Below are 26,488 nucleotides of genomic sequence, written 5' to 3'. Positions count from 1 at the left end.
CGAGTGCTGCGATGGTCGGGTGGAGTGAGAGAGAGCCCCTCTCTGCCCCGGAATTTATATGGCCCCAGACTTCCGGCGCATCTGCGCGGGGCAAGCTGCGCAACTGTTTCTTTGTCCCCCTCTTCAGAAACATCTCTGCTTTGTATTTCAAATCAGAGGCCATTTCCTCTTGAAGATGTCCACGGTTGTTCCGTCAATATTTCTAATGCTCGCTGGGAGAGTGTTGAACAACCGTGGACCTCTAATGTTTATACAGTGTTCTCTGATTGTGCCTATGGCACCCCTGCTCTTCACTGGTTCTATTCTGCATTTTCTTCTATATCGTTCACTCCAGTACGTTGTTATTTTACTGTGTAGATTTGGCACTTGGCCCTCCAGTATCTTCCAGGTGTATATTATTTGATATCTCTCATCTTCTTTGTAGTGAGTACATTTGGAGGGCTTTGAGACGATTCCAATAATTAAGGTGCTTTATCGCATCTACGTGTGCCGTATATGTTCTCTGTATTCCCTCTACTTCAGAAATCTCTCCTGTTCTGAAGGGGTAAGTGAGTACTGAACAGTACTCAAGACAGGACAACACAAGTGACTTGAAGAGCCCAACCATTGTGATGAGATCCCTGGATTTGAAAGTTCTCGTAATCCATCTTATCATTTTTCTCGCTGTTGCAATATTTGCTTGGTTATGCTCCCTAAACGTTAGGTCGTCAGACATCATTATTCCCAATCCTTTACATGCTGTTTTCCTACTATGGGTATAGTTGATTGTGTTTTGTACCCTGTATTATGTTTAAGGTCCTCATTTTTACCGTACCTGAGTACCTGGAATTTATCACTGTTAAACATCATGTTATTTTCTGATGCCCAGTCGAAAACTTTATTAATATCAGCTTGAAGTTTTTCAATGTCTTCAGCCGAGGTAATTTTCATACTGATTTTTGTGTCATCTGCAAAGGATGATACTAAGCTGTGACTTGTATTTTGCCTATATCTGATATGAGAATAAGGAAAAGCAGCGGTGCAAGGACTGTACCTTGAGGTACAGAGCTTTTAACTGCGCTCGGACTAGATTTTATATGGTTGACCATTACTCGCAGAGTCCTGTTTGACAGAAAACTGAGTATCCAGCATCCTGCTTTACTGGTTATTCCCATTGACTTCATTTTGTGTGCTATCACGCCATGGTCATATTTATCGAATGCCTTTGCAAAGTCCGTGTATATCACATCAGCATTCTGTTTTTCTTCTAATGCCTCAGTGACTTTGTCGTAGTGCTCAAGTAGCTGTGAGAGGCACGATCTTCCTGCTCGAAATCCATGTTGGCCTGGGTTGTGAAGGTCATTGGTCTCCATGAAATTGGTGACCTGACTCCTAATCACTCTCTCAAATTCTTTTATGATGTACGATGTTAGTGCAACTGACCTATAATTCTTTGCCAATGCTTTGCTCCCTCCCTTGTGTAGAGGGGCTATGTCTGCTACTTTAAGTGCATCTGGTATCTCCCCCATGTTCAAGCTCTTCCTCCACATTATACTGAGTGCCTATGCTACCGGCACTTTGCATTTCATTATAAATATTGAATTCCATGAATCTGGACCTGGGACCGAGTGCATGGGCATGTTTTCAATTTCTCTTTCAAAGTCTAGTGCGCTCGTGTTGATATTTACAAGGGTTTGAATATCCCTCATAAAGAAATTGTCTGGATCTTCCACTTTCATGTTGTTTATTGGAGTGCTAAACATGTCCTCATATTGCTTTTTTAGGATTTCACTAATTTCCTTGTCATCCTCTGTGTATGAACCTTCACTTGTACGAATAGATCCAATACTGGCAGTGGTTTTTGCTTTTGATTTCGCATATGTGAAGAAGTATTTTGGATTCTTCTTTATTTCCTGAATTGCTTTCTGTTCTAACTGCGTTTCTTCAGTTTGATATAAGTGTTTTAATTTCCGCTCGATTTCTTCAATCTCCCTATTTAAATTATTCCTTCGTGTCTGCATAAGCATTTCCGTTATTTTTTTCATTCTTTTACAGTGTCGTCTGCGTTCTCTTTCTACGTTGAATCTCTTTCTGGCTTTCCTCAAAGGAACATGTTTCAGACTTGATACGCTTCCGAAGTCAGTTTTTCTATTCCTTCTGTAGGACTTGTATTACTTAGAACATTTTCCCAAGGAATGTTTGTAAGTTCCCTGTTTATTATCTCCCAGTCTATACTTTTTATTATTAAAATTGAATTTACTGAATAGCCCCTCTCGCTTTATCAACGTTTTAGGTCTATTCTGAGTATTGATGGTCGTTTGCACTTCAATGAGCTTGTGATCTGAGTATGTGGTATCTGATATCGTAATGTCTCTGATAATGTCTTCATTGTTCATAAAGACTAGACCTAGAATATTTTCATTTCTCGTTGGCTCCGATATCTGCTGGTTGAGTGAAAACTTGTCACAGAATCTAAGTAGTTCTCTAATCTGTGGTTGGTTAGGTCTCGATAGATTTCCTTGTATAATATTATTGTTTGCTATTCTCCACCCGAGACTAGGCAAGTTGAAGTCACCTAGGAAGATAATATCAGGTATCGGGTTCTCCAAATTATCAAGGCTATTCTCTATTTTGTTTATCTGTTCTGTGAATTCCTCGGCCGTTGCATCTGGCTGTTTGTATATTAGAATAATCACAATTTATTTTCTCTATTTTTAATCCCAGTACCTCTACCACCTCATTTGTAATGTTAAGGAGCTCCGAGCATACAAGGTCTTCCCTAATATACAGACCCACTCTTTCATGTGACCTAATTTTCCTATCACACCTGTATAGGTTATATCCTGGAATCCAGATCTCACTGTCTAAGAATTCCCCTGCATGGGTTTCTGTGAAAGCTCCAAATACTGCATTTGACTCCGTGAGGAGGCCATTTATGAACTGTACTTTGTTGTTTGTTCTTGTTTTCAGTCCTTGTATGTTGGCAAAGATGAATGAGGTTACTCTATTAGTGATAGTTTGAATGGGAGACTTTTTCGGCAAGCCCATTATTCGTGGACATAATGAGTTTGTTCTGACCAGTACTGATTGTTGTAGGGCAGTTGTCTGTAGTAGTTGTAGTTCCCTTTCGGTGGGTAATTGTATCTGTAATTCTGGAATGCAAGTGGATCTGGCATCCAGTTCCATACATTCTCCATGCTCCTCCTTTTGAATTCTCTTTCGGTTTGGTATAAAAAAATTATCGAGTTTCCTCCAAATTCATTATCTTTTGGACTGTTTGAATTCATTCACCTTTTGGACTTTTTGAGTTCGTCCGGATGCCTTTTGGTCTACGGAATGCAGCCCAGACATTCCAACGCTTCATCGACCAAGTAGTTAAGAACCTTCCTTTTTGTTACGCCTACATTGACGATCTGCTGGTGGTCAGTACATCACCGACAGAACATCTACTACACCTCCGATTCCTTCTCACCCGTCTGTGCAACTTCGGCTTGCAGCTCAACTCCGACAAGCGTATTTTCCTTTCATCACCTGGAAAGAGGAGTTCTGTAATTGATACCAAGAAGAGCTTTGCTTCTCTTATTAGGCTAATGCGTTTGGAGCGAGTATATTATTGGGATAATCTACTCGCTACAGGAAAATTTGTTTTGGTTGACGTGTCTCTGGGAACGGATTACGATCATAAACGAAGATATTACTGTACACAGAACAAATGATAGAAAATACATTTGTGGCGACTCGCAGTGCTTGAGTGGCCCGTGCGACCGCCCCTGGAAGTTTCACTCACAAGCGCACAGCAAATGATGATGTCACATGCCACCCTCCTCCAAGTCCCTACAACCAAAGTAGGTGGAATTTGTTTGTTTTTTTACATGTACATGTTCAGGGAAAGAAATTTATCATTTTACAAAGATCAAATTTTTGGGAGGCAATTTTTTATTTTTGACGTACAGGGGAAATGTCCCAATAAAACCGGTGCATCACAGTGGTTAAAGAACGTAATAAAATAATCCTGCCGCGTCCGACAGCCTGGTTGGCCAGGCAATCGACTTGGTCTGGTCTGGATCTGGGCCGTGGGGACCTTGAACCCTGCAACCACTGCAAGGTAAGGTAAGGTAACCCTACAAAGTTTGGCAAGATTTGTTCCAAGTGACTGGCCGTTAACCTCTAACACTCATTTATTGATAGAAACTTCCACATTTTATGCTTTTGAAACACTGATATCGAGTTGGTTTTAAACAGAAAAAATGGCCCGGCTCAACTAAGACACTTTCGTTTACCATATAAAATCTTTTGGAGGGAATTTTTTAATGGCAATCACTTTTCTTACTACTGTATAAATAAATTAAAAAGTACATTTTTATTTATCCGAGCCTCAAAACAGTATCTCAGATTTTCAGTTTAACCCCTAAACTGCTCGGCTTCCAAATATGACCTTGCCCCCCCCCGCCCCCACTGTGCGCAGGAAATAAATTCTCTGGATTTTTTTTTTTAACACTTTGGCGTACCCCGCGCGCCACCCCTCAACTGTGCGATTTGGGTCCCAGGGTTTCACGGGAGCGCGTGTAAATTCTGAAAAGTGTATACTCTCTTCAACTTTGTCACCTTAATTCTCGTCCTACGAGATTAAATTTGGTATCATTGTGTTCGCAATAGAATTCTCTACAGCACTAAATGCATATGAACTCCAAAAGCCCGGCTAATTACCCGCAGCAAACAGAGAAATTGCGAACGAGTTACCCAGGAGCGTACAAACGCGATAAAATGTTTTCACTATTTTCACTCTGGTCACCTCAATTTTCGTCCTAGGTCTTTCATTTTGGTCTCAATGGGTTTGCAATAGAATTCTCTAGAGGAACATTAGCATATAAAATAAAAAACCTGGTCACGCTCCAACCACCGACGAGTTGAAGACGGGCCACGCGTTAGCCGCGAGTGAGCGCTCAGACGCCTTCCAGCTACACTCCCAATTCCCGCCCTTTTCAAGCCTTTCTTTGTCAATTTTCTTCCTGGAAGGGCCTTGTTCATGATCACTATCCACCGTGGAGTAAGCGTAGATAGTTTCTAAAGCCGCAGTAAGAAATGTAGCCACGGAAAATAGCCGAAATGTTCACACGTTTGAGATGCGAGGGGAGGCGACATCTGTCACAACAGTGGAGCGAAAACAATGGGCCGACGGCGTGAGCGGAGCCGCCTGCGGGCCACAAGGCGCAACAAAGAAAATGGGAAGACATCGGCGCGCATTTTAAAACCAGTCCCAAAAAAATCGGATAAAAACCTGATTTTTGGCGATTATTTAAAGTGGATGACGCAATGCTGCGTCATCCCCGGCATTACCGACAGTAAACGGATGACGCAATGCTGCGTCATGCCCAGGCGAAAGTGTTGAAAACCCTTCCCTGAGTATGGATATGTTAACAAAAAGTCGAAATTGTACTTACTTTGGCTGCTATGGGGTCCGTAAGTTCGTGCGTGACGTCATCAATCCCTGGCGCCCGTGGCATATGCCCCCGGGGCCACTAACGCGCCCGGCTCATGATGCCCTAGTTGCCACGAATATATTTTTGTTAATTTTTTGCGCACAGTTCCAAATACATTTTAATTTGTTTTCATGCCAGTCCTGTATATAATGAACACGTACAATATATTATGGCAGTACAACATCCATACTGTCCGAAGACACTGTTACATGCATAACACGTGTGTACACATATGTTGCACATATTTCCCATGCATCATACTAATTTATGTATATATACAATCTATTTATACACTATACACTATCACACACTATATACATTCACCATCAACACTCAGAACTTTGCGAGTGTCAGCTGCCACACCAGCCAGTCTCCCTCACTCCAACATATTACTCACCAACATTGCTCCTCCCACCATACTGTTATTGTTTTTATTACACTATTTACACATGTATACCTATCTACATGTATTATTCACCAGACCTATGGAAGTAAGCCGGTATTGTGTCCTAACTTTACAGTGGCCACCATACACTGCATGAGAAATCACACAGCAGCCAGCAGACGACGCTACGATTACATCACCTCCCTCACCAAATTTTTTTTTACATTATTAGGCGATGCTGTGGTCACAAGCTGAACAGCAGTGCTGTGAGCTAATGCTGCGTGCGCCAGCCTTGGTTGCTCACTCGGTACTGAGGTTCTCACACCCCGGAATGTGGCCCACAATTTTTTTTAAAGATGGTGTCTGTTTACAAGAGCCCTGAGAAAGCTGATGTGAACCCAATGTAGCTGCAGGAATTTTGAATAGAATGCTAAAAATAAAAATACCCGGAGGCGAGTTGCGCACCCTAGATGTGGGCCTGCAGGCGCACTGCGCAGTTTAAGGGTTAATGGAAATACACTGCCAGAGGTTCAAGCCATGTATTATAATAAACAATATATAACACATATAAAATACATATTTAACAAAATAAATATGTAAAATTTTTATTTTTGAAATTAAAATAATATATAGCTCACAGATTTTTTTTTTTTTTTGTAAAATCTACACAATAAATTGGCCATTTATTATACAAAAGTTTCTACAGTATTTGGTTAAACAACATGGCTGGTTAATGTCGGACCCAATCAATAGTAAGACATGAGTAATACAAGAACATAAATAATAAAGCCATAAACAGGGGTAACAAAACTAATACAAATTTCTGAGTGTTTCTCCATACAAATTTTGATTAAATTCTTTATTTTCACACTAAATAGGTGAAAAGTTGAAATTGTATACAGAAAATAATGAGGATATTGGAACCACACAATCAATTTGAATCTAAATTTGAATACAGTACTACCGATTTCAACAAGTAGCACCGAGGATGATTTGCGCATCACTCTGTCATTTATTGGGTGCGGGCCAGTACAACTATGTGGACAGCTTTGCCCTTGGTTTAGGGAACATCTAAACCTGACAAAGGTATACCACACCATACTAATTCTAAGCATACAAAAACATAAAACAGCTGCCTGAAGATAAAATAAAATTTTTGTACTGTATTTAACATTTTAGGCAATTTTCTAGAAGCAAAAATTCCATGTCTTTTTCCCAGGATTTTCCATGACTTTGGGAAACCTGAGTAAGATGATGGTGAGAGATGATGTCAGTACTGTATCTGACAAGAATTGTGTGACAAAGAAAAATGTGACAAGAGACATTGTGACAGGGAACTAAAAAGGCATAACAACACCACAGTCAACAATATTCACCTCCTTAATATTACTTTGATTGACTGCTGCCCTCAGCACATTCAGTCCACTTGCTACCTTACCAAAAACAGGACCACGTTGTGCACCTTTTGCAAAGTTTCTGGTGTTGATGTAGAATTGGGCAGCCTTGGAACTGCATATCCCATACCATGACATCACAGAACCGGCCTTGCTTGAGAACTGGTAATCACCCTTCAGGTCTGCCACCAAGGAGGCTCCTCCCTCACCATTATTATACTCATAGTCACCACCACTTAAACATTTCCCCGAAGTGTTCTTTTGAAAATTAAAAAGTTTTGAGTCACGGTAAGTTGGACCATTCTGGCCTGTACACAACAATACAAATTGCCTGGCCAACCCAGTGTTAGGGCTCAGCCGAATGCGAACTTGCTCAACTTTTGATCCTGCCCACCAGACGTCAAGAAATGCCAGGGTGGATGAGGGATTTAACGTGTCCATGACTTCGCTGTGCTGCATAAAACAAATAATGATCAAAATACAATATACTGTATAGGTAGAAATGTAAATTATAAAAACTGCATTTAATAATTTTTACACAACTAAATATTTCAAAAAACCAGTGTTGAATGTAATGAAATGCCATTTTCTGAGTGAGACCCGGAGGCTTCCCGGAGATATCCAGGCTGATATCTATATCATTAGACTTTGGCATCAGTGTGAATGGAGTTCTTGGCCTACCGGGGACCACGAGCCAGAACCTGAGCCCCCTCATAGAGGCATGAGGAGCAATGGCCTATAGAAATGCACATGGGATTTGGAGCATTCTATGTCTGCCATCTACCGGGCCAAGCACCCAGAAAGGTAAGCGCCCCAAAACAAACCCCTATTTTGGTTAAAACGAATAAAATAGACAAACGAGTGGACAGAACTCCCCAAATGAAAATGAGCATGACGTCACACGAGCTGCACCGCATGTCTGCAGAGCTCCTCCCTCTCCGGGAGGAGGAAGCCCCAGACCCCCCAGTGCTGGCAATCCACCCTGCAGTTCTCAGGCTGGATGTCAAAAACATGTGAAAAAATGCCGACTGGAGGGAGGGAGTGTTGCCGGGAAGCCTCCGGGTCTCACCCAGAAAATGGAGTTTCATTACATTCAACGCTGGTTTTCTGGGGGGGGGGGGCCTACAGCTCCCCCAAGGCTAACTACCCAAAGCCAAGGACAAACGAGGGACAAACCCGGGAGGCAAAAACCAGGCGTTTTAACATGAAAGCAAAACAAATGGCCACACAAAATGACCCCACGAACGACCCGGGAGACTCGATCCCTGGAACAGGGATGAAGAGAACCCGGGTTAACCCCAAGCACGTCCAGAGCCACAGAGGCCGCCTCACATGCAGGCAACAGTTAGGAGCCACAACCAGACACAAGAAGATGCACCCCCCCCCAGCCAACTAACCATACATCAACAACCCCAGGGACCCTCTCCCCCCCCCCCCCTCCCGGAAAACAGCCATCCCAACCTTTGCCAGAAAATACGAGACGGCCATAAACGAACAAACCGATCACCAGAACTCAAACAAGCAGAAACCACCGAGAAACAAACCTGAACCGAACAAACCGACAAACCAAAGGGAAAGAGAGAGAAAAGAGCACCCTGTCCAAGGCCAGGACGGCTCAGGTGGAGTGTGAGCAGGCTGGAGGCAAACAACACCCGAGACAGCCCGCAAAACGGTGCAGAAGGAACATCAAAACCGAAAGCAATCTGTAGCAGCTCCGCCAGCACCGCATGAGACAAAGCGACAGTATGTGTCAAGACGACGGTCCCGAACCACCACGAGAGAGGGACAAGACCATGTCAACAAAAAGCGCAGTATACCTATGAAGAGACAAAAAGAAAAGGAAGGACCACCAGAAAACCCCATACCGCTGCCGAGACGAAGTACGCAGGTGGGACACCATCAACGAAGCCACCTGATCACTAAACAGATGGTGAGAAACTCGAGTCAAAATTACCACACTTGAAGACTTTGGAGAAGGCCGAACCAGCCCCGTCACAGACTGGACCGATCATTTGAAAGAGGCGGAGCCATGGGTAAACCCCTGGGTGCAACACCGAGCAAGCAGCGCCTGAAACCAATGCTGGCAAGGAACCAGAAGGAACGTCTGCCAAGGAACCAGGAACCCAAACCCAGGAAAGAGCCAACCCGGGCGAGCAGACACGCCTCGTCCGGGAGGACCCCTGAAGGACCAACAAGTCCAATAACGGATGAAAACGAGAAGCCGCCGCTTGCAGAAACTGCCGAATCGCAGACTCCGCCAAAATGGCGACAAAAACCTAAGAGCCAGGGCCCAGGCAGAGGCCAAAGAGGAAGCAAGCATCACGAGGCGAAACGCAAGACGCGAAGCAAAAAAAAAAAACAGCGGGGCAGAACGATGCATGCGTCGCCGAGTAATGCATGAGGAACACCAGTCAGGAAGTGTACCGCACTAAAACAATGTACTGTCTGGAAAAGGAACACAAAGAACATACAAGGAGAAGATGAATGAACTCAAGTTCTATAACTGAACACTGGGGCTGTTCAATATCAGGGAACTGAACATGTACATAGTCCAACCTAACACTAACATTAGTATAGCCAATGTGCACGTACTAAGTTACCTAACAATGTGTAGTATTTTTACGTAGAAAATACGTAAAAATGACCCAAACAGACCCTAAATATGGTCCAAGCACCGGTAGCTAGGAACAGGAGAGAGAATAATCAATATGATGAACTGATAAAACCTAGGTAGTAATTGATAACATAATGATCAACTATATATAAAGAGGAGAAACCCCAATGTACAGTATATACTATAAGGGTGCAGCCAGGCACTGAACAACTGTCAATGAATGAGTGTCTAGATAGCATTGGCTGAGTCAATGATGGAGAGCCCAGAGTCAAGGAAAGATTCAGTCGCTGAAAGACTAAACAAAAGGCACCGAAATTCAGGGCTGCACCCCACAGTGTAACGAAGAACAAGATATACGTACACAACAAAGTCATGTTAAGATGCACGCAAATTGGCCAATCAACCCACTACAAACAATACCCTAACACACATAAAAAAATCGAGAACCAGCGTCTGGCTGACAGTGTCGCCAGACCGTATAATCTCCCCTGTTGAGCAAGGACACTATCGTGTCACGTCACAGCTGAGCCGTGTAATATTCTGGAGGCATCGCTAGTGGATTATGTCCAGAGTTACGTGTGCAGTAGATTAGGTATAGTGTAGAGGTGGAGGCAGCACCACTCCGAGCCACCCCCACACCCATACGCAGAGAAAAAAGAACTAGGTGTTTTCCCCATATAAAATATCCAGAACTCTTCCAGTATCTAGGGGGCTATGACTGGAGAGATAAGATGAGCGAGAGCTGCATATAACCAACGATAAAGGACACGGAACACCAACACATGTTCACACTGTCCATAAACAAAACGATCACCCTCGGCCCATGCGCAGGGCGCATGAGGTCCGAGCTGCACCACCCATTTTTCGGGGAGGGTGCCTACAAGGTTTATTTAATGATTATTAGTAATGTATTGACAGAGTACGGAGAGAAGATGTGATTACCAAATAATGAGATATACTATCAAAGGATGATAAGTAGTACAGAAGAGGACCAATGAGTCCTATAAAGGACTGGAGGTAAGCCTCACCAGAAGTTGACAGGCGTTCCAATAATATTTTAAGTATTGAAGATCTTCTCGAACCTTCGAGAACCTTAATAATTAAGCACAAAATCACAGAGGCTCATAGGAGCCCATTGGCATCCGTGACCAATGGTCATACAGGATCCCAATACGATTTGAACATGATTGCAACATGATGTAGAAGAATACATGTCCAAGAATGTTGAGAATGTGATTAAAATTACCCACAGGAATGACAGAACCGACAGACCCGAAGGGACACAGAACTGAACCCGGGGAGGGTCCGATGCCCAAACTAACTCGTATGCAAAGGCGGGAAAGGAAAACCCCACTCCTTGTAACAGAAAACCCCCACTCTGAGGGTTAGAAAACCCAAGCAGGGTCCAATGGGGCTCAAGGCTCCAAAGTTAGCTCCTCCCCAACCCCGGGAACCTCCACATCAGGCCCCGGGAATGAGGCATCCTCCAAAGCCCCGGACTCATAAGAAAAAACCAGCATTGAATGTAATGAAACGCCATTTTCTGGGTGAGACCCGGAGGCTCCCCGGAGCTTTACTGGCTGATATGCTAATGTCAGACTTTGGCATCAGTCATGTGTATGGAGTTCTAGGGCCTACCGGGGACCACGGCCAGAACCTGGCCCCCTCGAGAGGCAAGGGGAGCAATGGCCTATAGAAACCCCCGTGTGGTAGGAAGCATTCTATGTCTGCCATTGACCGGGTCAAGCATCCAGAAAGGTAAGCATTCCAAAACAAACCCCTATTCTGGTGAAAATTGCTACCTAAAGCCGAACTAGTGGATAGAACTCTTCAACAGAAAACAAGGGAACTAGTATGACGTCATACGTCACCGCGCCGCTGTCTGCGCAGCTCCCCCCTCCCCGGGAGGAGGAAGGGGGAGCGCCAGACCTCCCACGCCGGCTATCCACCCATCAGTTCTGAGGCTGGATGTCAAAACACATGAAAAACCGCCGACCGGAGGGAGGGAGGGTTGCCGGGGAGCCTCCGGGTCTCACCCAGAAAATGGCGTTTCATTACATTCAACGCTGGTTTTCTGGGGGGAGCCCCGTCAGCTCCCCGGAGCTAACTACCCACAGAGGAAGGTCAAAGGGACAGAACCGGGAGGCGGACACCACACACCCCCACGGAAGCGAGACAACCGGCAGGAAACGCCAACCCAAGGCGCCACAGCCCCGAAAAGTCATGGGAACAACACGAGAACAACGAGCAGCAAGGCCCCCGCACGAACACCAAAAATCCATGCCTGAAAGACCGCAAGGCCACGTCGCCCAGACGGCAGCGAGAGCAGCGAAGCCACGAACGCCACAGGCATGAGGGAAGAATACAGGCAGCTTAGCCGGAAGAACACGGCTGACCACCCGGGACACCATCATCCGCGAACCGGGAAGAACAGAACCGGATCAACGCAAAACGCGCTCCAGACCCAAACGCCGTGGCACGGAAACAACAGCGGAGGGCCGCCACTGAACACCAAAACACGACACACCCCCGGCCCGACCAACGAAGCACCAACAAACCCTGGACCCCTCCAGAACGCAGCAGCCCCACCCCGCGCCAGAAAAGATGGAGACTGCTGCCACCGAACAACCAAAACGCTAAAACCGAAGGAGCAAGAAAACTCAGTGACTCGACCCCCAGAGGCAAAGGCCAAAAGGAAAGAGCCGACGAGAAAACACACCGAAACCGAAGGGGCACTACCAACCGAGGAGAAGACAGAGCACGCTGACCAGAGACCAGGATGGTGCAAGCAGCGCACGAACAGGCCGGAGGTGAAACGACGCACCAGACAGCTTACTAACGGTGCAGAAGCAACACCAAGACCAAAAGCAAGCTGAAGCGACTCCGCCAGCGCCACACGAAAAGAGGCGACAGTATGTGGCAAGACGACGGCCCCCAACCCCCACCAGAAAACCAAGCCGAGAGTAAACCAAGCTAACAAGAGTAACCACCTAAGAAGGGGCAGGAAAAGGAAGGACCGCCAAAATACCCCATACTGCCGCTAAGAGAAGCACGCAGGTGGGACACCTACCACGAAGCCACCCGACCACCAACCGGAGGCGAGACCGCGAGGCAGAACATAAGCAACCCCGACATGGCCCCTCCGAGCCCAGGAAAAGGCGGAGCCGCGGGAAGATCTCGGGCGCGACCACCGAAACCCAGGCGGCACAAGGAGATGGAACATCTGCCGAACAGAAAAACTCCCCAAAGCATGCAAGCCCGCCAGGAGTTCAGAAACGATGGGTCCGACGAGACATCACAAGACCCCCCCCCCCAAAAAAAAAATAAAAAACAACCGGCAGGGCAAGCTAGGAAACCAAAGAAGGCGGAAGGGTCGCAGCCAGAACAGTACCCGAACCAAGGGGTACGAACAACTGCACTAGACCGAGACAAAGAAGCACATCACAGGACACAGGCTGAAAAAACGCCCAAGAACACACGCAGAACACCCCTGCTGAAGAGGAGGCAGGAAGAAAGAGCAGAAGCACAAAAACCCCAGGAGAACAACCAGGAGTGGACAATCAGGCAGGGACAGAAAAACCCCCACGCAATACCCAGGCACAAAACAGCAGCAAAGTGCCACACCACAACCGGACACAGGAACAAGGACACGCCGCCGTGAAACACGGCACCAATGCACACGTGCAGCAGCAGCAACAGGCACCACCGCAACATGCAACATGTAAATAGCAACTCCCTTCTGCAAAGGCAGAGAAACAGAGCAGGCAGACCACAGACAGGGCCAACGGAGACACGACAAAACCCAGCAGGCCCAGAAACCTGCACCAGGCGACCGACGGCGGAGAAACCCCGCTCGATACCTGCTGGATGGGTACTGGGAGCTCTTCTACACCCCAAGCCCGGCCCAAGGCCAGGCTAGACCGACTAGAGGGTGGCCCACCAGGCAGCTGCTAGCAGCGGCCCGCCAGCCCACATACCCCCCACAACCAGGATGGGCCGGAACTGCTATACGAAAACAGGCTAGTGTGCCCTGGAAGTCTACGAACGGAGTAAGGCTGAGCGAGGGAGGGTTGTGGCGTCATTTTCTGACTGTGTGTGGCCACCATTTATTGACTGCACTCACCATACCAGCTTAGTGGTTCGCCATGGTGAACACAAATGTAGATACTTATATATAACGTGTGTATAGTGTGAGATAACAGCGAAAGGAGTAGGTTGGGAGCTGCCATTTTGGTGAGGGAGGAGCGTCGTCTGCACGACTTGGCATGGTGTTTACTGATAACCACTATGGTCTCTGGGCACCATACCAGCTTATTTGTTCAGGTATAGTGAATAAAACAGGTAGATACTTATATATAATGTGTGTATATAGCATAATAACACCACAAACAATATTGTTGGAGGACAAATATTAGTGCGTCTGGCCTTGAGGGCGGCCGCCGATCAGCTGTGTGAGTAGCTACGTCTTATGGCCTTCACTCACCATACAAGCTTAGATGTACAGTTATGGTGAACAAAACATGTAAATACGTATATATAAAGTCTGTGTATAGTGAATAAATACAAAAGAGTATTGTGGGAGGTGAATGAGGGTGAGTGAGGTGGTGTTGAGGGAGGGAGTGGCAGTGAGTGGCTCGCTGGTGTTTCACTCCTCGTTGCTTTTTGACTCACAAGACCAACTTAGTAGTTCGTTATGGTGTACAAAACATGCAAATACTTATATATAACCTGTGTATATAGTGTAACAACAGCAAAACTATTTGTTTATTGTTTTATGAACATAATAATTGAATCACTAATATGCACACCATAATTTTGAGTACAGCGATGGTTCACACATTTTATAATATAAATATACCACAATTCACTGTATGGAATAATATTACTGCAAAAAAACTAAGAAAAAATCAGAGACATTGAAATAATTAGGTAATAATATATTTGTGGCAACTGCCGTCTGACAGCTCGGGCGGAGTAGACCTCGTCTGGCGAAGGCTCTGCCAACGCCCCTTTTTTGCCACACTTCCCTACCCTATTGCAGCTAAAATATGCCACCTACGATTTTTTTGTTATTTTTTCAGTGATCAGGGAACAAAAATGAACACTGAGAACAATACTCGCTGAGTCCTGTTTGACAGAAAACTGAGTATCCAGCGTCCTACTTTACCGGTTATTCCCATTGACTTCATTTTGTGTGCTATCACGCCATGGTCACATTTATCGAAAGCCTTTGCGAAGTCCGTGTATATCACATCAGTATTCTGTTTTTCTTCTAATGCCTCAGTGACTTTGTCGTAGTGCTCAAGTAGCTGTGAGAGGCACGATCTTCCTGCTCGAAATCCATGTTGGCCTGGGTTGTGAAGGTCATTGGTCTCCATGAAATTGGTGACCTGACTCCTAATCACTCTCTCAAATACTTTTATGATGTGCGATGTTAGTGCAACTGGTCTATAATTCTTTGCCAATGCTTTGCTCCCTCCCTTGTGTAGAGGGGCTATGTCTGCTACTTTAAGTGCATCTGGTATCTCCCCCGTGTCCAAGCTCTTCCTCCATACTATAGTGAGTGCCTGTGCTACCGGCACTTTGCATTTCTATATGAATATTGAATTCCATGAGTCTGGACCTGGGGCCGAGTGCATGGGCATGTTTTCAATTTCTCTTTCAAAATTTAGTGCGCTCGTGTTTATATCAGTTATATTTACAGGGGTTTGAATATCCCGCATAAAGAAATTGTCTGGAACTTGTTGTAATCCACAAGTTAGTAGGAATTATTAGCTAGAGGATCATTACTACAACACTTAACGAATGATGATTGGAAGTACATGTTAAGTACACAGACTATGGATCACATATCTAAGAAAGGTCAATGGATTAAGACCGAAGCTGTTAAGCCAAATTAATAATTCCTGGAAAGAGGAATTATTCTTCGTCAGGCTTCTAGGATCAAGGTTACCGCTCTAGGGATAAGGTTAATCGGATTATACCTTCCTTGAGAGGGTGGTGAAATGTTTGAGGCCATGGTTGGCTAAAGGCAGTCTGGTTGTGGAAGTTGAACTAGTAAGTCCTCCGAGGTCTCCGTTTGTGGCAGCAGCGAAGTGTAGCAGACAGCTATGCGAGAACCTGATGTGATCTTAGTGACCAAGTTAAGTCTGCAGTATGTGAGTATTGAATGAAAGACTAACCAGGTGTGGAGCGTTGTAGTAATCATTCCGTATTAGGGACTTAGGCGGAAGTTATGAGTGCAAGTGGTGACCGCGGAGGTCAAGTGGTCTATGGGTATTGGAAGTGTATTGACCTAATAGAGTATGTTAATTAATATGTTATTATTTGTCAGAGTCTATTCTTTGTAATTAAATGACAAAACCCGACGGCCTTTAAATACCTTCTATATGTTCACTCATTGTGTTCCAGTACAAACCTAGTGGTACGCCTCAAGGGTCTGGTGTGTGTAGGAGTACACGGTGGTAGTAACAGTTGCTGAGGCAAGATGTTATGTGTTGTGTATTCGCTGTGTTCGGAATGAACCGGGGTTCAGCGTCACGACAAACTTCCACTTTCATGTTTATTGGAGTGCTAAACATGTCCTCATTCTGCTTTTTTAGGATTTCACTAATTTCTTTGTCATCCTCCGTGTATGAACCTTCACTTGTACGAATAGGTCCAATACTGGCAGTGGTTTTTGCTTTTGATTTCGCATTTGTGAAGAAGTATTTTGGATTTTTCTTTATTTCCTGAATTGCTTTCTGTTTGTTCTAACTGCCTTTCTTCAGTTTGATATGAGTGTTTCAATTTCCGCTCGATTTCTTCAATCTCCCTATTTAAATTATTCCTTCTTTGATGGGAAATTCGTGTCTGCATAAGCATTTCCGTTATTTTTTTCCTTCTTTTATAGTGTCGTCTGCGTTCTCTTTCTACGTTGGATATCTTTCTGGCTTTCCTCAAAGGAACATGTTTCAGACAGACTTGATACGCTTTCGAAGTCAGTTTTTCTATTCCTTCTGTAGGACTTGTATTACTTGGAACAGTTTCCCATGAAATGTTTGTAAGTTCCCTGTTTATTTTCTCCCAGTCTATCCTTTTATTGTTAAAATTGAATTTACTGAATAGCTCCTCTCGCTTTATCAATGTTTTAGGTCTATTCTGAGTATTGATGGTTGTTTGCATTTCAATGAGCTTGTGATCTGAGTATGTGGTATCTGATATCGTAATGTCCCTGATTATGTCGTCATTGTTCGTAAAGACCAGATCTAGAATATTTTCATTTCTCGTCGACTCTGATATCTGCTGGTTGAGTGAAAATTTGTCACAGAATCTAAGTAGTTCTCTAATCTGTGGTTGGTTAGGTCCCGAGGTACACAGCGTTATAGACGGGAAGATCAACATGACACTACTGGAAATTTTTTAGAGGAAGGCAGAAACAGAGTAGAAAATATGAGAGAGGAACAGTCAGATGGAACCACTACAGGATTACAGTGGGGAAGGGAGATACCCACAAGACTGGAATACAAATTATCAACAAGCACACAGGTACTACTCCACACAACACCTGTCCTACTACCATAACTGGACGAATCACTTCCAAAACAACTCACCCTGGACCAGGGTAGAGTGGGGGGAGAACTACCAAAGCCCAACAGAAGTGACACGCAATGGGGGAAATCATTCATACTTGCAAACATACAAGGCTTAAAACCAAAATCAAGAAATAAAGTTAAGTTCATAAAACCAGCGTTGAATGTAATGAAACGCCATTTTCTGGGTGAGTCCCGGAGGCTCCCCGGAGCTGCTATCCCAGGCTGATATGCTAATGTCAGACTTTGGCATCAGTCATGTGTATGGAGTTCTTAGGCCTACCGGGGACCACGGCCAGAACCGGGCCCCCTCAGAGAGGCAAGGGGAGCAATGGCCTATAGAAGCCCCCATGTGGTTGGAAGCATTCTGTCTGCCATCGACCGGAACAGGCACCCAGAAAGGTAAGCGCCTCAAAACAAACCCCTATTCTGGTTAAAATTGCTACCAAAAACCGAACTAGTGGATAGAAATCCCCCAAACAAAAACAAGCAAACTAGTGTGACGTCACACATCGCCACGCCGCTGTCTGTGCAGCTCCCCCCTCCCCGGGAGGGGGAAGGGGGAGCCCCAGACCCCCCGCGCCGGCTAACCACACCTCAGTTCTTGAGGCTGGATGTCAAAAACGCGAAAAAACGCCAACCGGAGGGAGGGAGGGATGCCGGGGAGCCTCCGGGACTCACCCAGAAAATGGCGTTTCATTACATTCAACGCTGGTTTTCTGGGGGGAGCCCCGTCGGCTCCCCAGAGCTAACTACCCACAGACAGAAAAAAGAGGGACTTACCCGGGAGGCGGTCGTCGTTAACTCCTCAACGCGAAGCCGAGACAACTGGCTGCAACCGCCGACCCAAAGCAACACAGGCCCGACGAGGCCCAGGGACATTCACAAGGTAATGAGCAGCCAGGACCCTGTTCGACCGCCAAAATCCCCGCGCCCGAATATCAGACCAAGACATATTCCCAAAGACGGCAGCAAGAGCCGCGAACTTAGGAACGTCATGGGCACGGGGATAGACCGCAGGCTGGCTGGACTTAATAACCCTGCGGACGACCTGAGAGACCCGAACCCGCGAACAGGGAAGAAGGGAAACCGGATCAACCCACAGCGCTTCCCCGGACACAGAAGCTGTGGCGCGCAAATAACGGCGAAGCGCCGCAACCAGACACAAAACATGATGCACCCTCGGCCTGACCAACCAAGCATCAACCACCCATGGACCCCCTCCGGAACGCAGCAGTCTCATTCTTCGCCAGAAAAGAAGGAGACGGCTGCAAACGAACAAAACAATCACCACGACCAAAAGAGCAGAAACCCCTGCGCCGGAGGAGAGCATGAAGCTCCCCTACCCAACCCCCAGAGGCCAAAGCCAACAAGAAAAGCGCCTTGGAAAAACAATCCTGGACCGAAGGGGCCACAACGAAACGAGGAGACGAAAGGAAAGCGAGCACTCTGTCCAAAGACCAGGACGGCTCAGGCGACGCATGAGCAGGCCGGAGGTGAAACAATGCACGAGACAGCTTGCGAAACGGCGCAGATGTAACATCGATACCAAAAGCAAGCTGAAGCGGCTCCGCCAGCCCCGCAGGATACGAAGCGACAGTGTTAGGCATAAGATGACGGTCCTGAAACAACCACGAGAGGAAGGACAAGACCACCCGAACAGACAAGGAACTAACACGACGAAGACGCAAAAAGAAACGGAAGGACCGCCAGGAAACTTCATACTGCCGCCGAGAAGAAGCCCTCAGGTGGGACACCAACAAGGAGGCCACCTGATCACCATAGAGATGATGATAGACTCGAGTCAAAAAACCCATACGCGAAGGCTCGAGGAGAAGATCGAACGAGCCACGTGACATACCGGCCCGATCTGCTGAAAGAGGCGGAGCCACGGGAAAACCCTCGGGTTCGGACACCGAGCAACCAGCGCCTGAAACCAAGGCTGAGCCGGCCACCAAAGGGCCAGAAGGACAACTCTCTCCTGGTAAGTCTCTAAGCGAGTCAGGACCTGGAGCAACAGCCGAACCGGGGGAAAGAGGTACAGGAACCCCCACCTCGACCAGTCTAGCCGAACGGCATCGACCCCGACGGCCTCGCGATCGGGGAAGGGCGCCGCATAAACGGGAAGATGCCGCGACCACGCCGACGAGAAGAGGTCCACTTCGGGGCGCCCGAACGTCTGGCAAAGCCAACGGAAGGACTCGTCGTCGACCGTCCACTCCGTGGAGAGGGGAACGAAGCGAGACAGGGCATCGGCCAAGACGTTGGACACGCCCCGTACGTGAACCGCCAGGAGAGCCAAACCCCGAGAACTCAGCAGACGAGTCACCCGAAGCGATCAACCCCAAAGAGACAAGGACCGGTGATGCAGCAACCGACGCAAGGCCCCCGGGGGTCGAACTCTGCGATCGCGAGCGAGGCAGAAGGGGGAACCCCGAAGGAACCAGAACAGCCGTCGAAGCCAAACCCGACCCGGCGGGTAGACCACCATCGCGAAGTTCAGGCTCCCGCACAGCCCCTCGAGCAACCGCCGGGTGACCCGAGGGCCCTCCAGAAACAGATGAAGGCGGGACCGCAGCCGCAGGAGAGACTCCAGAGGGAGAGACAAGGAGACGGTTCGAGAGTCCCAAACGAGACCCAGCCAAGTCCGAACCTGAGAGGGAACCAGATGGGACTTCCTCCAGTTCACGAAGAACCCGAACTCGGCGAGCTGGGAAAGAACCAAATCCCTGGCTAGCAAGCAAGCTGATTGGCTGGGAGCCCAAACCAGCCAGTCGTCAAGGTAGGCCAACACCCGAACACCTAGGAGACGCAAACGAGCCACCACAACCCGTGTAAGGCGCGTGAACACGCGAGGTGCCAGGTTCAACCCGAACGGGAGACAACGAAAGCGGTAACTCAGACGCCCCACAACAAAACCGAGCTAGTCCCTGAACCGTGGATGAATCGGGACATGCCAATAAGCGTCTCGGAGGTCCAGGGACACCAGCCAAGCTCCCAGCTCCAAGAGGAGCCGAACCTGAGACAGCGTAGTCATCCGAAAGGAGGGGCAATGAACCCAGGGGTTCAGACGGGACAAGTCCAGAATGAACTGCAGGTCCGCGCAGTCCCGTTTCGGAACCGGAAACAGACGGGAAACCCATCTGAGGGACGACGTCGTTTCGACGACGCCCAAGCGTACCCACTCCAAGACGACTCGACAGCGCAGGGGAAGAAACCTGCCCTGCCAGCCCCGACCCATCAAAGGGGGGAGGGGGGCCACCCAACGCCACCACAGGCCGCGAGACACGACACGAAAGGCCCACGAATCGTGCCACCAGGCGCGGGCGAACAGTGCAAGCCGCCCCCCCATCGCCCCGTCAAGGGGGCAAACCGCGAAAGGGCCGGCGACCCTTACGAGACCCAGAACCCCGCACAGCGCGAACACCGCGCCGACCAGACGAGGGAGGGTCCGCAGGAGGAGCCAACCCCGAACCTGACACCAGAGGCCTACCACGACGAGAGGAACCCCGAGCCCTGGCACGACCTTTCCGGGAAGACCCACCCCGGGACCCGAGGAAAACCAACAAGTCCGACATTGGACGACAAGCCGCCGACGCAGCCTGAATAAACTGCGCCACGGCCGACTCCTCAAACAGAAGAGGACAAAAAGGTGAAGAACGCCTAAGAGCCAGAGCCCAAGAAGATTCCACAGAGGAACCCAGCACCGCCTGCCGACACGCGAGACGGGAACCATAAAACAGGGAAACCGCATCCCGCAAAATCGGCGTGAACAGCTTCAACAAGGCAGCCGACGAACGCGCAGCCGAGGACAAGGTGCCGGACCCCGGGACGGACCCAAGCGTCCCCACATCCTCCACGAGCCAATCCGAAGACAGCTCCAGGAGGGAAAAGAACCGCAAGGACGAAGCCAAAAGGCCCCGGGCCCGCAAGTCCTCCGCAACGAGCACCGCCGAAAGGGAGGGAACCTGCACATGGAGCTGAATAACGCCCACATCGCAGGGAAGGGCAGGGGCAAACAAGCACTCATTCAGGTACTCAAGTTCGCCTCCCAGGAAAACCTGAAGCACCGTGGAAGCTTCTCGCCACTCCAGCGTGCGGGAACGACAGAAGGAATGCCAGGAATCCAGACCAAACAAGGGGCAGTCTGCTTGCCAGGATGACTCCGGAACCTCGTTACGGAGCCAGAAAGGGAACGAAGTCCCAAACCTGAACGTGGACGGATCCATTTCCGAGGCATATTCCGGGTCACGCAGGAGGTAAGCTGCAAAGGCCGCTCGCACCACACCAGGTTGGATGCGATAAGCCGAAAACCTCCGGAAGGACGGAACCGACGTACCCGGGGAACTCGGAACCGAACCCGGGGAGGGGCCGACACCAAATCCAACTCGTACGCAGAGGGGGGGAAAAGAAAACCCCACTCCTTGTAACAATAAGCCCCGCTCAGAGGGAAGAAAAACCCAGGCGGAGTCCAGCGGGGCCCAAGGCCCCCAAGTCCGCCCCTTCCCAGCCTCGAGGTCCTTCACCACAGGACCCGAGGCCGAGTCCTCTCCCCAAGCCCCGACCCCACAAGACATGGACGGAGCAGCCAGAAAAGTTGGAGGAAGGGGGGCCCACTGGTCAGACCCTGAAGCTTCAGCCGGGAGACAAGACTCGAATGCCTCTGCCGCCCCCCCGGAAGGGGCACCCCCCGAAGCTGCCCAAGTCTCGAGATCAAGTAACCCCTGCTCCGACCCCGAAACCCTCAGACGCTTCGGGGCCGGAAGCAGGGGGGGGGGCCAGAACGAACAGAAGGGGAAGGACGAGGAGGTGTGGACTGAACCAGGATCGAAGCGACCCCCACCCCCAAGTCCGGGTCTCGAAAAGCAAAGCGGGGCAGCCCCGGGGCATCCGGGGGAGCAACCAACCGAGCGTGTTGCAACAGACGAAACCTAGACTGCAACGCACGCGCTGCCTGTACCCGAATAGAATCATCAGAGGATTGGGTAAATTGAGTCACAAGCAAGCAGCAACACTCACAGGACTCAGGGTCGAAAGTATCACCGACCCAACAGGCAGCGTGGCAGAGGCAAAAACAATGAGGATCACCCTGAGACAAGGGGACCGAGCAACCCTCAAACTCGCACACAGCGAGTGGGGACTCCGGGGTCACATCCATCGGACCCACGCACCCCCTAGGGGATTCCCAGGGTCCTGAGCGTTTACTTTAAGAGGACTCGCGCTCAGGTAGTCCCAGGCAGGGTGCTGCAAACCGGCACCCAAAACTACCAAGCAAACTTCTAAAGCTGAACCCCAGGGACGTGTACACTCACGGGGACCTAGCAGGGGGTGCCACCGAGGAGAACAGTGGAAGGGCAAAAACAAACTGAATAAAATGACAGAACCCCCCACCAGGCAAAAACAAAAAGAAAAACAAAACCCTGCAAGAGGACAGCGAACCCCAAGGAACAGAGCCAGCCGCGATGTTGGGAAATACAAGCTGAGCAGCACCCTGCGCCCCTACCAGTGCAAACTGCCTCTTACCTGCCGGTAACAAGGGAGAACAGAACACCCAAGAGCCCAACAGGCGGCCGAAAAACCGAAACGTAAAACAGACCAGCAGAGGCAGACCCCGAGGAGTCTGTGGAAGGTGGCCCCAAGCCCCAAGGGCAGTACTTACAGGGCACCTAGGGAAGGCAGCCCTAGGCGCATGCAGCCCGAGTACTGAAGATAACTCCTGGCTCTCGGACCCACAAAACTAACACCACACGCAAAGCACAGTGCAGTAGCGACACCGGAGCCAGAGCACACGACCATCGCCTATAGCATCAGCCTCAAGAACTGAGGTGTAGGTAGCCGGCGCGGGGGGGTCTGGGGCTCCCCCTTCTTCCACCCGGGGAGGGGGGAGCTGCGCAGACAGCGGCGCGGCGGTGTGTGACGTCACACTAGTTTGCTTGTTTTCGGTTGGGGAGTTCTATCCACTAGTTCAGTTTTTGATAGCAATTTTAACCAGAATAGGGGTTTGTTTTGAGGCGCTTACCTTTCTGGGTGCCTGTTCCGGTCGATGGCAGACATAGAATGCTTCCAACCACACGGGGGCTTCTATAGGCCATTGCTTCCCTTGCCTCTCTGAGGGGGCCCGGTTCTGGCCGTGGTCCCCGGTAGGCCTAAGAACTCCATACACATGACAGATGCCAAAGTCTGACATTAGCATATCAGCCTGGGCTAGCTACGGGGCTCCCCCCAGAAATGGCCTCCTAATAGAATTGAACTCAATATTTGGTGCATTTACAGAAACTCACACAAAAGACCACATGGATAGTGAAATCTGGATTCCTAATTATAATCTATATAGATGTGACAGAGTAATTAGGTCAAGTGGAGGAGTAGGTCTGTATATTAAAGAGGAGCTGGCATACACAGAGCTCCTGAACTTGTCCAATGAGGTGGTAGAGGTGCTTGGAATCAAAGTAGAAAATATGAATCTACATATTATTTTAATATACAAACCGTCAGATGCAACAGTTGAGGAATTCACTGAACAGATCCACAAAATAGAGAATATCCTTGATAACCTAGCAAACCCAGTACCAGATATCGTCTTCCTTGGAGACTTCAATCTACCCAGTTTAAAATGGAGAATAGTAAACAATAACATTATAGCAGGAAATCAACCTTGAAATAACCAACTACAGTTCAGAGAACTATTGAGATTCTGTGACAAATTCTCGCTCAGTCAGCAGATAACAGAACCAACTAGGAACGAAAACACGCTGGACCCGATATTCACGAACAATGAGGAGCTAATCAGAGACATTACTGTCTCAGACACTACGTTCTCGGACCACAAGCTCACTGAAGTGCAAACTAACATTAATAATGGTAGTAGGCCCAAGAGAAACAATAGGCGAGAAGGGTTATTCAATAAATTCAATTTTAATAATAAGAGGAAAAACTGGGAGAAAATAAACAGGGAACTTACAAACATTCAATGGGAAAATCTTCTAAGAAATAAAAATCCTACACAAGAAATAGAAAAACTGACTTTTGAAGCATATGAAGTCTGTCTGAAAGATGTTCCTTTGAAGAAAGGCAGAAAGAGGTCAAATGTAGAAAGAGAACGCAGACGACATTACAAAAGAAGGAAGAAATTAACGGAAATGCTTAAGCAGACACGACTCTCCATACAAAGAAGAAATAATTTAAACAGGGAGACTGAAGCATTCCTATCAGACTGAAGAAAGGCAACTACAACAGAAAGCAATTCAAGAAATATAGAAAAACCCAAAATATTTCTTCACATATGCTAAATCAAAAGCGAAAACCACTGCCAGTATTGGACCTATTCGTATTAGTGAAGATTCATACACTGAGGATGACAAAGAAATTAGTGAAATCCTAAAAAAGCAGTATGAGGACATGTTTAGCACTCCGATACACAGCATGAAAGTGGAAGATTCGGACAATTTCTTTAAGAATGATATTCAATCACCTGTAAATATAACTGATATCAATACGAGCGTAGCACATTTTGAAAGAGAAATTGACAATATGCCCATGCACTCAGCCCCGGGTCCAGACTCATGGAATTCAATATTTATAAAGAAATGCAAAGTGCCAGTAGCACAGGCACTCAGTATAGTGTGGAGCAAGAGCTTGGACACGGGGGAGATACCAGATGCACTTAAAGCAGCAGACATTTCCCCTCTACACAAGAGTGCTAGCAAAGCAATGGCAATGAATTATAGACCAGTTGCACTAACTTCCCACATAATAAAAGTATTTGAGAGAGTGATCAGGAGTCAGGTCACTAGATTCATGGAAACCAATGACCTCCACAATCCAGGCCAACATGGATTTAGAGCAGGAAGATCATGCCTTTCACAGCTACTTGACCATTATGACAAAATCACCGAGGCATTAGAAGAAAAACATAATGCAGATGTCGTATACATAGATTTTGCAAAGGCAATCAACAAATGTGACTATGGAGTGATTGCACACAAAATGAGGTCAATCGGTATAACTGGTAAAGTAGAACGCTGGATACTCAATTTCCTGTTGAACAGAACACAAAGAGTAACAGTCAATTAAGTAAAATCGAGTCCGAGCGCAGTTAAAAGCTCTGTACCTCAAGGTACAGTCCTTGCACCACTGCTGTTCCTTATTCTCATATCAAATATAGACAAAAACACAAGTCACAGCTTCGTGTCATCCTTTACAGATGATACAAAAATCAGCATGAAAATTACCTTTGCTGAAGACATTGATAAACTACAAACAGATATTAACAAAGTTTTCGATTGGGCAACAGAAAATAACATGTTGTTTAACGGTGATAAATTCCTGGTACTCAGATACGGCAAAAATGAGGATCTGAAACATTATACAGGGTACAAAACACAATCGAATCTGCCCATAGTAGGAAAACAGCATGTCAAGGATTTGGGAATAATGATGTCCGACGACCTAACGTTTAGGGAGCATAACCAAGCAAGTATTGCGTCAGCCAGAACAAATGATAGGATGGATTACGAGAACCTTCAAGTCCAGAGATCCCATCACAATGGTTGTACTCTTCAAATCACTTGTGTTGTCCCATCTTGAGTACTGCTCAGTACTCATTTCCCCCTTCAAAGCAGGAGAGATTGCTGAAATAGAGGGAATACAGAGAACATATACGGCATGCATAGACGAGATAAAGTACCTAAATTATTGGGATCGTCTCAAAGCTCTCCAAATATACTCACTAGAAAGGAGACGAGAGAGATACCAAATAATATACACAAGGAAAATACTGGAGGGACAGGTCCCAAATCTGCACAGTAAAATAACAACGTACTGGAGTGAACGCTATGGAAGAAAATGCAGAATAGAACCAGTGAAGAGCAGAGGTGCCATGGGCACAATCAGAGAACACTGTATGAACATCAGAGGTCCCCGGTTGTTCAACGTCCTACCAGCGAGCATCAGAAATATTGCAGGAACAACCGTGGACATCTTCAAGAGGAAACTAGATTGTTTTCTTCAAGGAGTGCCGGACCAACCTGGCTGTGATGAGTATGGGGCCTGCGGGCCGCTCCAAA

General features: G+C 47.6%; 1 protein-coding gene across 5 annotated transcripts in view; it reads right to left on the bottom strand.

Annotated features, from left to right (window-relative positions):
- Positions 1-6,367: 6,367 nt before the first annotated feature.
- LOC123752639 (uncharacterized) overlaps positions 6,368-26,488 on the bottom strand; it is a 121,211-nt gene continuing 101,090 nt past the window's right edge. For all 5 annotated transcript variants that reach the window (XM_045734679.2, XM_069305642.1, XM_069305636.1 and 2 more), the window contains one exon: positions 6,368-7,691. In XM_045734679.2, coding sequence (XP_045590635.1) covers positions 7,182-7,691 — 510 coding nt within the window. In that variant the 3' untranslated portion in view covers positions 6,368-7,181. The remainder of the gene's footprint in view (positions 7,692-26,488) is intronic.

Source organism: Procambarus clarkii, chromosome 6 (genome assembly GCF_040958095.1).
Source record: "Procambarus clarkii isolate CNS0578487 chromosome 6, FALCON_Pclarkii_2.0, whole genome shotgun sequence".
NCBI classification, from domain to species: Eukaryota; Metazoa; Arthropoda; class Malacostraca; order Decapoda; family Cambaridae; genus Procambarus; species Procambarus clarkii.
Note: the sequence above shows the minus strand (reverse complement) of the source record. Positions and strands in the feature narration are given on the sequence as shown.